The sequence below is a fragment of the Tasmannia lanceolata genome, unplaced genomic scaffold (genome assembly GCF_043159265.1).
Source record: "Tasmannia lanceolata isolate RefF3 unplaced genomic scaffold, GAP_Taslan_0.1 ptg000002l, whole genome shotgun sequence".
In the NCBI taxonomy this organism is placed as follows: domain Eukaryota; kingdom Viridiplantae; phylum Streptophyta; class Magnoliopsida; order Canellales; family Winteraceae; genus Tasmannia; species Tasmannia lanceolata.
Window position 1 is genome coordinate 19,630,446 of NW_027518679.1, and position 13,360 is coordinate 19,643,805.

Below are 13,360 nucleotides of genomic sequence, written 5' to 3' on the forward strand. Positions count from 1 at the left end.
TGCCATCTGCGCTTTAGATCATGGAAAATACGGTTGTTTCTTTCCTTCCAAAGGTCCCAAATTACCGCATAAGGGGCTAGTTTCCACATAGCTCTACCAACTTCTCCAAAAGGCCCAAGACTCCCTTCAAGGATTATCGTTTTAATTGCCTTTTGGAGCGTCCAGTGAAAGCCAAAGCTATTTATTATCCCCATACCCAATTGATATGAGAATGGGCAATGGACTAGAAAATGATCCAACGACTCTTCATTACTGCAGCAGAAAACACACTGACTAGCCATAAGAAGTTTCCTACTTTTCAACCTGTCATAAGTATTTATTCTCTTCTTGGCTACCGTCCAAACGAAAGCCACCACCCTAGGCGGTGCAAACGCTTTACAAATCCTTGAACAGAGGGACCTCCCTATTCGGTGATGCCAACCTGCGGAAGAAAGAGCGCACAGAAAAAGAACCAAAGGAATCTAGAGTCTAGTCCCTCGGATATATTTAAAATATATTTTTAAAAAAATATGTGCACCTACGCATATTTATTTAATAGAAGTGTTTAGGGGTAAAGTAATATGATCATCCCATGATGTGTATTTATTATAAATTCTTTGGGACCCACCATGTTGGAAGATCTAAATGTTCATTTGTTAGGCCTCGGTGAAAATAAGCCTTTCCGATGAAATCATCTCCATGGGATGATCCTAGTAGAGAGGTTTATATATGGTGTCGTCCATCAATAAATTGGAGGGTTAGGATTATCCTCTAGTTGGAGATGATTTAAGGGCAAGGCCTAGTTACATTGGGCCCTACAAACGGATGGTTTGGATTTTGAATAAAGTGGGCCCAAGTATAATGATCCTGACCCCACAATCTATAGAGGTGTCCATAATGTGGAGTCCCTATATAGATCGTAGGGTTAGAATCATGAAATAATTTCATGGGCACAAGCCATTTACGTTGTGGATCAACAAATGGATTGTTTGGATCATGCCATGAGTAGGATCAGAGAGGTTTAAGTACTGGTTGTACAAAAGTGTTGTGCCGGTTGTGAAGCAAATTTATTTATATTATGAGGCACTAAAATTAGATCCATCTTCGGCTAATACGTAATAAACCCTTCCTCTTTCTACTAATTGATGGGGAAGGAGTACATATTATTCAATAACCTAGATATGAACTAACTGCAACTCTTAGCGACTTCATTTGCGTATGAGATAGTCTGGTGGACACCAAGGAACATCTTGTTCCAGCAAGATTTCTTGCTAAACTCTCGGATTGCCTGGCAACATTGGGGTTCAAATGACAAGTAGGGCAGATGGAATTCAAGTGGGAAAAGGATCGCTGTAGCGCAACCGGGTCCTGCTGCCATAAAATCAGCCCAGCATGGATCAATGTAGTACTGATAATATGGAAGTGGTGATGGTGGAAGTGTGCTTACGATCTCCGATTTAGGTGCAGTTGACAAAAACTCTTCATCTTCATTTTTCTCGAACAGCTGACGTGCGAGCCCCGGTGTTGCCCATGTGATGAGTAAAGGCATCAACAGGAACACAGCCAACTGAATCCCTTTCCTCATCTTGCCTGAATTCTATTCCTCTCCTCCTTGGTTGCGGAATGACTTGGTTGATTGAAAACTACAGGGAGTGTGTAGATTTATAGAGTTTGGAATGGCGTGAAGATGGTAGAGATCTAAAAACGGATTTCCATGATATTAATTTTGGTTATAATGTTCTTCTAATTTTGAGAAACAATTAATTATTTCACCTTAAAGTAAGAGGATTCCAATTACATCATTTAAGAACTACTTAAACATCGTTTAGTAAATGTTCACCATATGTCATTTAGACATTGACGGATGGTGATCGAGTCCATGAATACTATTGGCTATTAAAATTTTGTTTTATTTCCTTGGGCCTCACCTCATTGGATGATTTGAAACCTTTGATAAAGCATTATGATACATAAGTTCTTTAAGATGTCTTCAAGCTATTGATTTTTACATGACTCAAATCTTTCGAGTGAGAACTCCATTTGGTGCAGACCTCAGACGATTGATAAGGTAATGGTTTCAAGATAAATGTTCACCCCCTCTGTAAGATAAGGACCAATTAATCAATGAAGAAGCTAGGATCATCTTTCAAGAGGTGGGGCAAGCGGAATTGGGATGGAATCATGCTCACTGGCCGAACCAATGCTTCACGTGGGGCCCAAAAAAAGGCTTGTTAGTAAAGAGCCTAATAATGATCATCTTTTCTCCACTTTTTTAGGGAGATGATAAATCCGCACCCCATGTAGGATTATTCGCACCCTTGTAACGTGAATTGACGTCAAAGATGTGTTAAAGTCTATTATTAGTCGAAGATATCGTCATCTGCGATCTCCCAAGCCTAATTTTGATTCTGAAGCTGCATCTAAGTCATGTTGGAAAGTAGCCATGCAGGAAGAACTCAAAGCTCTCATAAAAAATCTGTCATTAGGCACCGCCCAATCCTGCATCCGAAAGGGAAAAGGTTCAATTCCGGACCACTAAGCACTAAGATGAAAGATGGCGCTACCACTAGTCGAACATCAAGCAAACCGTGCTCGTTTCGATTAACTCATTGGGTCAAGCAAGCAAGGAGGCCAACCTACGTTCAGTGATCATCACGCAATACCGTCAATGCAGTGAGGACCTTCCTTTTTTACGTCAATTCAGGTTAAAGGGGCGCAAATAATTCTATAGAGGGTGCGAATTTATCATCTCCCTATTCTTATTTTAAATTGTTGTTTTGAGTGGGCCCCATTAGATGTGTCGCTACTAAAATTGTTTTAGCGGTGTGATTTTGGTCATCGGTAATTGTAGATCTGTTTTTCAATTTTCCGTGAAAATAATTTTTTTTCATATAACTCAGCTGTAGTTTTACAGAAAGGATCCTATGGCCCAACAAATTTAAAATCTTGTTATTATCTGTGTTGTGAAAATTAATATGATGATTAACCAAAGTAAAGGCAAAATATGGTGGCCCTCATTTGAAACCAATTTCAATATTTTTGCTCTTAGTTTGATGTTCGATCATCCGACCATTGGGTGAGGATGATCATTGGTATGAAACGCTGATCAATGGCAGTGTCTGTTGATCGGTCACTTTTGAAAATATCTTTAGACCTTGTTCTTATCGATTTTCGTTGATTTTTCTCCCTGATTTCACATCTAAACAAGGCTCTGATACCCCAATGGTGTTCGTTCTTCCATCCTTGATTTATGAATGAATTACGATTGATCATTGAGAAATCCTGTTGGTGTTCGTTCTTCCAATGGTGTTCGTTCTTCCAAAATGATCGATCATTGAGAAATCCTGTTCGGCATTTTACTTTAATTGGTTTTTGGCACTTACTAGATACCATTGCCAACTGTTTGCTGATTTTGGCTCTTCCCAGAAAATGGTGAGGAAATGGATTCAATAGTCACAAGAGCAAGATACTTTTTTTTAAAGGTATAAAAGCAAGATGATTCCCTCCTCACTTTAACATTGTGGGCAATGATTTGCCATTAATTCACGTATTGTTCTCTACTCGAATATCACTATTTCGAAGATTCAACTTCATCTTTGTGCATTTACACAACTGCTATGTTAAATTGTGTTATAGCACTCCATATATCATCTTTTGCTCTTCCATCAATTTCGAAAAAAAATACTTCGATTTACTAGAAATCACTAAATGGAACAAAAAATGTCTAATATGTATAGCCATGGTGCAGGATCGACTGCTTTAATACTTGTGGCCTTGTAGATGTGCCGAGAGTATAGAAGGCTAGGTTGAGCGACCACTATACCTGTAATGGGGAGCGGCTATGACGCTAAGTTTTTGCATGGGCTCCCTTCGCTTAAGCATTCCCGTTGAACAAAAATCGATTAAATTGTTAATTTTTATTTTATGCAATGGCTACTGTAACTAGAATGAGACTGCTTTTGTTTATTCAGTCTCGAGTCTTCTACAAAAAATTATATGGTGCAGCGCTCTTCGGGGATACGAGGCAGAGACCCCTCACACATCTACTTTAACATATACATCGTATGGCAATGCTACCAATTACAAATACAAATAGTTAGATTGCTGTATATTACTGTTACATCATGATCTACAATAATACATTAACCCAATATAAGAAAACTAACCTCGCGAATCAATTTCAGAGGAGAGCAATGCCATAAACTGTTGATCATTTCTGATCTTCCTTTCAGCAGTTTGAGTCATATGCGGCAAGTCCCTGCAGCTTTGGACCTTCCTGGGGTTATTCTCGAAGCTTCAGCGTGCAAACAGAGAATAAAATAAATAAGACGAAACCCAGTGTAATTCCTATTTGGAATTGTAACAGCATTTAAACTCTAGTTTTTTTTTTAAGAAAAAAGTGCAAAATGAAGACAGAAGTGTCATGTTCTGAAATATCATCACCTATCATACTTAAGCAATCGATGCACTTCACAAATTTAATTACGAATGTTTAGCCAGTACATAAATCTAAATTGACATATTATGGAAAGAATAGGCAGAATGAAACTTTCGTTTTCACCATTCAAAAAAAAAAACAAGAAAACCCTAATGTTTGTTTTCATTGGTACATAAGAGAAGGAACAACAATTGCATCACGGAGAAGAAGATAAAATAGGGAAAACTTATGTACTACATCCGTCTTCTAGGGCAATCAGATTGACATCACATGCTAAATATTCAACGGGTCTTTGGATATCAATATGGCTTTTAGGATGAAATGAATACTAACAGAAAAAACGGCAACAACAAATTCAACTGGTGATATGTTGAAGCCTTCTATCACACTTTATTTCTAAAGACCTGACCTTTTTCTCAATTGGGCAAAACCCAAGATATAGGAAACAGATAATCTATGGAAATTCACATAAGCGGATACGGTGAAAACTTGGCATTATTTAGGAAGATATCAATTACTCTATTAGCTGGAAATCGTGACCTTTTATTTGAAGGTGTAACTAAGCATAAGTTCAAGACATTTGGGATGCTTGGCATTGAACCTTTGACCATAATTGATAGATTCAGCAAGTTCACTTTTTCTGATCCTATTCCATTATTTTTAAAAATTTCTAATTTATTGTTTCTTTACGAAGTGCTTGTAGGAAGAGGGCGAGCCTTGGCGCAACGGTAAGGTTGCTCCATTGTGACCTGGTGGTCACGGAAACAGCATCTCTGCAAAGCGGGAGCCTCGTGCACTAGGCCGCCCTTTTTTTTTAATGAAGTGCTTGTAGGATGACAGGGATGGAAGAGTACCAGGGATTGCCACTCCCTGCACCCCCCCCCAAATCCGTGCTGACAAGTTTCGACAGGGGAATCACATATAACACATCTAGATTCTTGTTGTAGCCATGTTAGGCATGAATCCTCTTTTTTCTGTCAAATCCAACACATCGTTGTCTCTTTAAAAAATAAGAATCATGTATATTTTTCTTTTAAACAAATTCGTCTTAATAATTTTTTTTACGAAAGCACAACTTGTCCTCTCTTAATAAAAACCCTAGTGACATGACCTTTTACCCTCGAACATCGACCGCCTTCCTCCTTTTCCTTCACTTTCTCTTGATAAAAACCTTAACTTCTCAACCCTCCACCCTCAAATTTCTTTTTTGAAAGGTAACAATTATACTGATTATTTTTTTTAATGGTGACAATTTTATTGATAAATTGTAATCGAATCACATTATGAGGACAAGATGTCCCACCATTGTAACAGCAAATACAGTTACCCTAGCAATCATTTCTTCGCCGCCCACAATTGGCCAAGATGTTGGATCCCAACCTTGATGGACGTCTAGAAACTAGGTTCTTAACCCTTCACCTGCCCCTTCATTCCTCCTCTTCTCTTCGGTTTCTCAGGGGAGGTCGGGAAAGTAGAAGGACAAATTGAACTCCCAGTCCTCGTCGGAGAGCCGCCCTACCAAGCCTTTGCCATGGTCAACTTCCTAGTAGTGAGGGCCACTTCGGTCTATAACGCTATCTTGGGACGGCCTGGCCAGAATCTGATCCGCGCAGTCGCTTCAGCGTATCACCAGAAGATGAAATTCATAACGCCAAACGGCGTGGGAGAAGTCCGGGGAGACCAACCGCAGTCCAAGGAGTGCTATGCAATGGCACTCAAGGGCAAGAATGCGGTGGAGTCGCTGCCGATTGAGCTGTTCGACCTGAGGGACGAAGCCCAGGGAACTCAGCCCGCCGAAGACCTCATCTCCATCCCTTTGTGCGAGGGTGATAATGAGAAAGTCGTTCAGATCGGCTCCTCTCTAAGCAGCAGCATCCAGCACCACCTCACCCAGTTTCTTCAAGACAATGTAGATGTCTTTGCATGGGCTCCCGTTGACATGCCCGGCATAGACCCGGAGGTCAGCACGCACAGACTCGGTGTTGACCCAACCTGCAGGCCGGTGAAACAGAAAAGAAGGCATTTCGTCTTTGAAAGGCGACAGGCGATAAAAGAAGAAGTGGAGAGGCTCTTAAGGGCTGACTTCATTCGAGAAATCCAACACCCAGACTGGTTGGCAAACGTGGTCCTGGTAAAGAAGATTAATGGAAAATGGAGGACCTGTGTTGATTTCACTGATCTGAACAAGGCCTGTCCCAAGGACAACTATCCGCTCCAAAAAATTGATCAGCTCATTGACGCCACCACAGGTCACGAATTACTAAGCTTCATGGACGCTTTCTCCGGATACAACCAGATCCGAATGTATGAGTCAGATATACCGAAGACTTCCTTTGTGACAGATCAAGGGACCTACTGTTACCGTGTCATGCCCTTCGGTCTAAAAAATGCCGGAGCCACGTATCAGAGGCTCGTGAACAAGCTCTTCCGAAATCAGATCGGCCACAACATGGAAGTTTATGTCGACGACATGCTAGTTAAAAGCAGGAGCTCACAAAATCATGTGTCCGACTTGGGAGAAACATTCCAAGTCCTAAGAATGCACAACATGAAGCTCAACCCCACCAAGTGCACTTTCGGCGTCAACTCGGGAAAGTTCTTGGGATTTATGGTAAGCCGAAGAGGGATAGAGGCCAATCCAGAAAAGATTAAGGCCGTGGTGGAGCTCACTCCACCAAAAACCATCAGAGAAGTACAACGGCTCACAGGAATGGTGGCCGCTCTGGGGCGCTTCATTTCAAAATCTGCAGAGAGGTGCCTGCCCTTCTTCAACACTGTCAAAGGACTCAAGACTGTGCCGTGGACAAAGGAGTGCCAGACCGCATTCGAGGAGTTGAAGCAGTACTTGTCCTCTCCGCCACTGTTGGCAAAGCCGGAACCAGGTGAGGAGCTACTCCTGTATCTATCCGTGAACCCCACAGCTCTAGCAGCAGTCCTAGTTCATGAAGAGCACCGCCAGCAAAAGCCTGTCTACTATGTCAGCAAAGTTCTCTACGAAGCCAAAATCAGGTACCAGCGGGTCAAGAAATTGGCTTACGCACTGGTGATGGCAGCTAGGAAGTTGAGGCCGTATTTTTAAGCCCACACAATAAAGGTCCTGCGATAAAGGGTCAAGTCCTGGCAGACTTTGTGGCTGAATGCACCATCCCCCAGCCGAGCACCGAACCTGGAATTGTTCAAACCCCGACTGTGGAGATAGAAACCACGACTGAGGAGCGAACAGGAGATGAGACTGAAACGGAAATCATCCCTGCACCAGCGAATCAGGATCCATCAACCGCCGAACCAATCTGGGAAGTGCACGTCGACGGATCTTCGAATAAGGGTGGCTGTGGAGCCGGTTTGATTCTCACCGGACCTGACAACTTCACTGTAGATTACGCCCTAAGGTTTGGATTCTGTGCGTCAAACAATGAGGCAGAGTATGAAGCCCTCCTCGCCGGAATGAATCTTGCAGCCCAGACCAGCGCCCAGAGGCTTAAAGCATACTGTGACTCCCAGCTGGTTGCAAACCAGATTCAAGGGGTCTATGAGGCCTGCGACGAGCGTATGGTCAAGTACCTCTCCCAGGTCTGCCAGCTAGCCAGCAAGTTCAAAAGTTTCGAGGTCATTAGAATCCCCAGAGCAGAAAATACAAAAGCAGATGTGCTGTCTAAGCTGGCCGCGTCCGGATACACCACTCTCGGGAGCATATGCATGGAGTTTCTACAGAAGTCCAGTATCGAAGGTAAGGCCGCCGGAATAATGCAGGTAGAGCACGAATCCTGCTGGATGAATGATATCATTGAGTATCTACGTAGCGGGAAGCTCCCCGAGGCGAAGAAGGACGCCCGCAAAGTGACACAAAGAGCAGCTCGGTTTTCCCTTGATGGTGAGAACCTGTACAAAAGGTCATATACCCTCCCGTACCTAAAGTGTCTCCGGCCAAGTAACGCCGCATACGCCCTACAGGAGACGCACGAAGGGATTTGTGGAGAACATCTGGGGGGCAAGGCCCTGGCAATCAAAGTGCTGCTGAGAGGCCTGTACTCGCCTACCTTAAGACAAGACGCACTGAATCTGGTTAGAAGGTGCGAGAGATGCCAAAAATTCTCTCCCACCATCCACCAGCCTGCTGTATCCATGGCCCCGATCATCAGCCCGCTCCCCTTTGCAATATGGGGGATGGACATCCTGGGCCCCTTTCCACCGGCCTCCGGAAGACGCGCGTTCGTAGTAGTTGCAATTGACTATTTCACCAAGTGGGTGGAGGCTGAACCTCTGGCCCAGATCACAGAGCAAAACGTGCAGAACTTCTTCTGGAAATCAGTGGTTTGCAGATTCGGGATCCCCCGCGTATTGATAACGGACAACGGTAGACAATTCGACTGCAGGAACTTTCGAAAATTATGTTCCGACTTAAAGATCGAACAGAGATTTACTTCGGTGGCACACCCTCAGACAAATGGGCAGACAGAAGTAACGAACAGGATCCTGCTTCAGGGAATTAAAAAGAGGCTGGACGAGAAAGCTGGCCGATGGGCGGATGAACTTTATCATGTCCTCTGGGCATATCGTACCACCCCGCGTACATCCACGGGGGAGTCGCCATTCAACTTGTCCTTTGGGACGGAGGCCGTAATTCCCGTCGATGTGGGCGCCCCGTCTCCAAGAGTCACCAACTTCAATGAGAAACTCAATGGAGAGGGGCTCCGTGCAAATCTGGACTTACTGGAAGAAGCCCGAGAAGAGTCTCAAATCAGGGTCGCCGCCTACAAGCAGAAAGTTTCAACTATCATGATTTGAAGATACGCTCCAGAGAATTCAGAGCGGGAGATCTGGTCCTAAGAAAAGCTGTTGTCTCCCAACCAAAGAAAGTCGGAAAACTGTCCCCGACCTGGGAGGGCCCTTATCGAGTAAAAGAAGTGATCCGCCCGGGAAGTTATAAGCTGCAGACATTGGAGGAGCATCTGTTACCCCATGCCTGGAACTCAAAGAACCTCCGAAAGTACTATCAGTAGTAAACCACCCGGCGTGGAAGTGACTTTGTAAATATCTACCGAATGTGAATGATAGAAACTCTTTTGCAAATCTCCTCGCAAGACTATTTGGAAACCCAGTTCGCTAAAACTTGGGTACTCGCTGCTTGGTTCGCCACGGCTCGTCTCCGCAAAGATCGGGAGCCCACTCCTGGTCCGGAACCAGCCCGGATGCAAAAACCAACGCCGCTTGGAAACCCAGTTCACTAAAACTCGGGTACTTGCTATTTGGAAACCCAGTTCGCTAAAACATGGGTACTCGCTGCTTGGTTCGCCACGGCTCGTCTCCGCGAAGATCGGGAGCCCACTCCTGGTCCGGAACCAGCCCGGATGCAAAAACCAACGCCGCTTGGAAACCCACTTCGCTAAAACTTGGGTACTCTGGAAACCTAGTTCACTAAAACTCGGGTATTTGCCGCCTAGAAACCCAGTTTATTAAAACTTGGGTCCTCACCGGTTAGTTCGCCTCGAATGTCCGCCCGTGGTATTCCTGGCCCACAATATTAGAACCAAACGGTATTGACCAGGGACAGACAACTAGAGGATGGACGACAAGATGTAATTTCTATTCATAAAATGGTTGGGCCTCTAAGGGCCATTACAAAAAAATAAGGCCTCGAAGGGCTGTTACAAAAGTTGGGCCTCCCAAGGACCATTACAAAAAAATCAGATCAAAAAGAGAAGAAGAGGAGCTCAAGGCACCCCCTGGCCACCACCCCGCGAAGGGTCCGTCTCCGGAACTACTGGAGCAGCGGGGGTGCCTGGCTCATCGTCGCCAAGCGTCACTGGATCAGGGAGGACTAGTCCTGTTAGGGTCACGGCTGGGTTGGATTCTTTAACCTGCTCAAGACAGTCAAAGAATCCCACCTTGTAGGACTCGCTGGACAGGTTGAAAAGCTCGTCCTCCTTCTGAGTGGCCTCCACGACGGCCTCCGCAACGGCGGCTATCTGTCTCTCCCGGGCTCTCTCCCTCTGTGCGTTGAGAGCCTCAGCAGCTTTCTGCTTCTGAGCAGCCAAGTCTTCTTTGAGCCTCCTTCATCAGCTTCCCACTCTCCTCCTTCATCAACGTCCGCCCAATGGACCTTTGAAGCTCTTCAGCCTCCTTCATCAGCTTCCCACTCTCCTCCTCAGACTTTGTTATTGCCACAGAGAACTTCTTGCTCTTCTCCCGGAGGTCGTTGTAGTACAATGAGATCTACAAGCCAGCAAGTGTTGTTAACACAAGAAAGCAACTCAAAGAAAAAGACAAACAAAAACTCACAGGCCGCCTCACCTGGTAAAGGGAAGAGAATATAGCCTCGTCAGCCGCCGCTGGAGGTTCCTTGAGAACCTGGAGCTTGTCGTTGCTGAGGAGAACTTTGGTGAGGAGCTCCTTAGCCACCCGGCTCTCACCAAGGCCGGCGTCATTCTTCTGAACGGCCCAGTTAGGCCGAAAAACATTGTCTCCGGTCCTCGCCAGGGGAGGACGGGCTTCAGCAGATGTCCCTCCTGGCTTCGAGGACCCCGCTGCGCCCACCACCCTCACTGTAGTCTTGGCTTTGGGAGGCGGCGGCGCGTCCTGGGTTTGGGCCGCCGCTTCACCCGAGAATTCTCCGCAATGAATGGGGCCCCCATTCGACCTCCTCACGGATTAGGGCGAACATCCTCATATCCTCTTCCTCAAGGACCGGCTTGCGGCTCAGCGCAACTGTGTCCGGGACATCCCATCTTAGAGGAACCGGCCAAGACTGGGTGGACTCCCTGTCCTCGACATAGAAGAACCTGTTCTTCCATAAGTGGATGGAAGAGGGAGTGCCAGTGATCATTTTCACCTCAGGGCGCTGGCTAATATAAATCCAGCCCCCTTCCTTATGCCTCTTCAAGTGTGCACAAGCGCGGAATAACGACACACATATGTTTCTTTTGAGCCGGCCATGCACGAGGTACATGAACCCAGTCAGCACCCTCCATGAGTTCGGCGCAACTTGGACCGGAGCCAGCCCAAAATGTCGAAGGACCGCGATGAAGAATGGGTGCAGAGGGAACCTGAGTCCAGCCCTTAACGACTCATCGTATATACATATATCAGAGCTCTCGTTGCAAGCCCTATCTCCCTCTATCGCTGGCCTCAGCCCGAACCTTGAGGGAACACAGTACCTATCCCTAATGTCCCTCATCATGAACTCATCAAGGATATTTTCCTCGCGAAGACCCCGTATGATGTATTGTGGGTTGGCGTCCATCCTGGCCCAGCTACGACGTCAACGGCCCGGCCAGGGAGGAATGTTGTGGACGCCTCGGCGGCGTCACTACCAACACTCGCCTTTGTTAGGTGATAACTATCCGTTGGGAGAGGAATTGCATTCAAGTCTAAGATTACCTCCTCCTCCTCCTCACTATCTACGATCTCTACTCTAACATCGGGACTCGCCATTATTTGCTCCGGAGTTCTGGTGTGGACCCCGATCCGAGAGAAGGCGGGGGGACGTGCCCCCAGACGAGTCTCAGGATCATCCACATGAAGGAGAGCTCCGCCAAGAACTCTCGAAAGAGTGCCCCTCACAGCATGAGTGGCGATGTAAAGTGAGATACCTCTCGATTCGGGGACTAGCCCGGATTCGAGGCGTACCTTAAACAAAGAAAGAGTCGCCATCCAAGGAAGTAGGCCCTGGATCCCATGCTGTGCTCTGTCACAATAAATAACCAGAGATACAAAAGGTCCGTGCCTGATGACGAATGGGGAAGGGGTTAGGCGCCCCCAATTCGCCCAAGTGCAAGCACCTGGTCTCTTATGCCATTTATTATTAACTTTGAAGAGTTTTGGGCAAAAATCATGCGAAATGGGAACGAATATCCCCGAGATAACGTCTAGCTAATCATGCATGTCTCGGAGATGAATACAAAGCACACACAAAAGAAATGAAAGACATGGCACCTAAGAATAGCTAGGTTATGAGTGTCTTGCCTAATTGGTGTCTAAGTTTTGATGGGCAAACACATGCATGCTAAAGCTAAAGGTATAGAGTCTGTACATGAAAGTAAGAAAATACAGCAAAACACACAATATGACAAACCCTAGACTCTAATTCGATACTTGACTCGGACCAGGATGGCCATCCATCCTGGCTGCACTACGTATCCCGGCCTCGGGAAGAATCAGAGTCAACGTAGTTCGGCGACCTATGCTAAACTACAATGTCTAACCATCTAGGACCGCTATCCTAGACTCGATCAACTAGACCTGACTAGTTTTTAAAGCTTCTTGCGCCATTACTTAAGTTCAAGTGAATGGTAATTTTTAGGACTCCCTATATGCCCTAACTAATGCAAGCGGACCCTACACTCTATGTGTGACTAGGCTGTGCGTCCTAAGGAAAACCATGGGCTATCTAAGCGCGTTCTAGTCTAGCCATCGGATCGATTAAGTGTCTAGCCGACCACGACTCGATGCCTCCTAACTCTGAGGACACTCACACTGCAAGACTCAGCATATCAACACAAACAGGACATACTCCTAACTCTAAGACACCCCAAACGCCTAGGACAGACTCCTAACTCTATGGGAAGATCTTTTGAAAATTGCTGATAAGGTTATTTTGAAGAATTTTTGTAGTTTTGGAAGGTTTGAAAGGTTTTGAAGCTTGTGGAAGTTTTTGAAGTTGTGAAAGTTGTGACTGAACTCAGGATGCCAGCTGCACGCCTGAGCTGCCTACGTACCCCTCAGCTAGGGATCAAACCATCCGTAGTTCGGACCAGATTTTCTAACCACTCCTAATGACTCTTGATTTTTGAGATTTTTTGGTTTTTCAGATGTTTTTTAATGCTTTTGACTCGAGAGGACAAAATCTTATCATCATAAGGGTAGGACAGACTCCTGTTATCCCGCAAAGGTTGGACAGCATCCTATGCTTTGCGGGAGAATTGGACAGAATCACGACTCTGCAAG

General features: G+C 45.5%; 1 protein-coding gene across 1 annotated transcript; it reads left to right on the top strand.

Annotated features, from left to right (window-relative positions):
• Positions 1-7,127: 7,127 nt before the first annotated feature.
• LOC143889048 (uncharacterized) lies at positions 7,128-9,202 on the top strand. The gene is made up of 3 exons (XM_077393365.1): positions 7,128-7,460; positions 7,571-8,487; positions 8,737-9,202. Exons 1-3 carry the CDS (start codon positions 7,128-7,130, stop codon positions 9,200-9,202), a joined length of 1,716 nt encoding a protein of 571 aa, XP_077249480.1.
• Positions 9,203-13,360: the final 4,158 nt, after the last annotated feature.

Excerpts from the sequence above, each read along its gene's own strand:
- LOC143889048 (XM_077393365.1), top strand. The coding sequence starts at position 7,128 with ATGGTGGCCGCTCTGGGGCGCTTCATTTCAAAATCTGCAGAGAGGTGC. Across the intron at positions 7,461-7,570 it reads AGAAATTGGCTTACGCACTG|CCGAGCACCGAACCTGGAAT; the intron begins GTGATGGCAGCT and ends ACCATCCCCCAG. Across the intron at positions 8,488-8,736 it reads GCACTGAATCTGGTTAGAAG|ATTCGGGATCCCCCGCGTAT; the intron begins GTGCGAGAGATG and ends AGTGGTTTGCAG.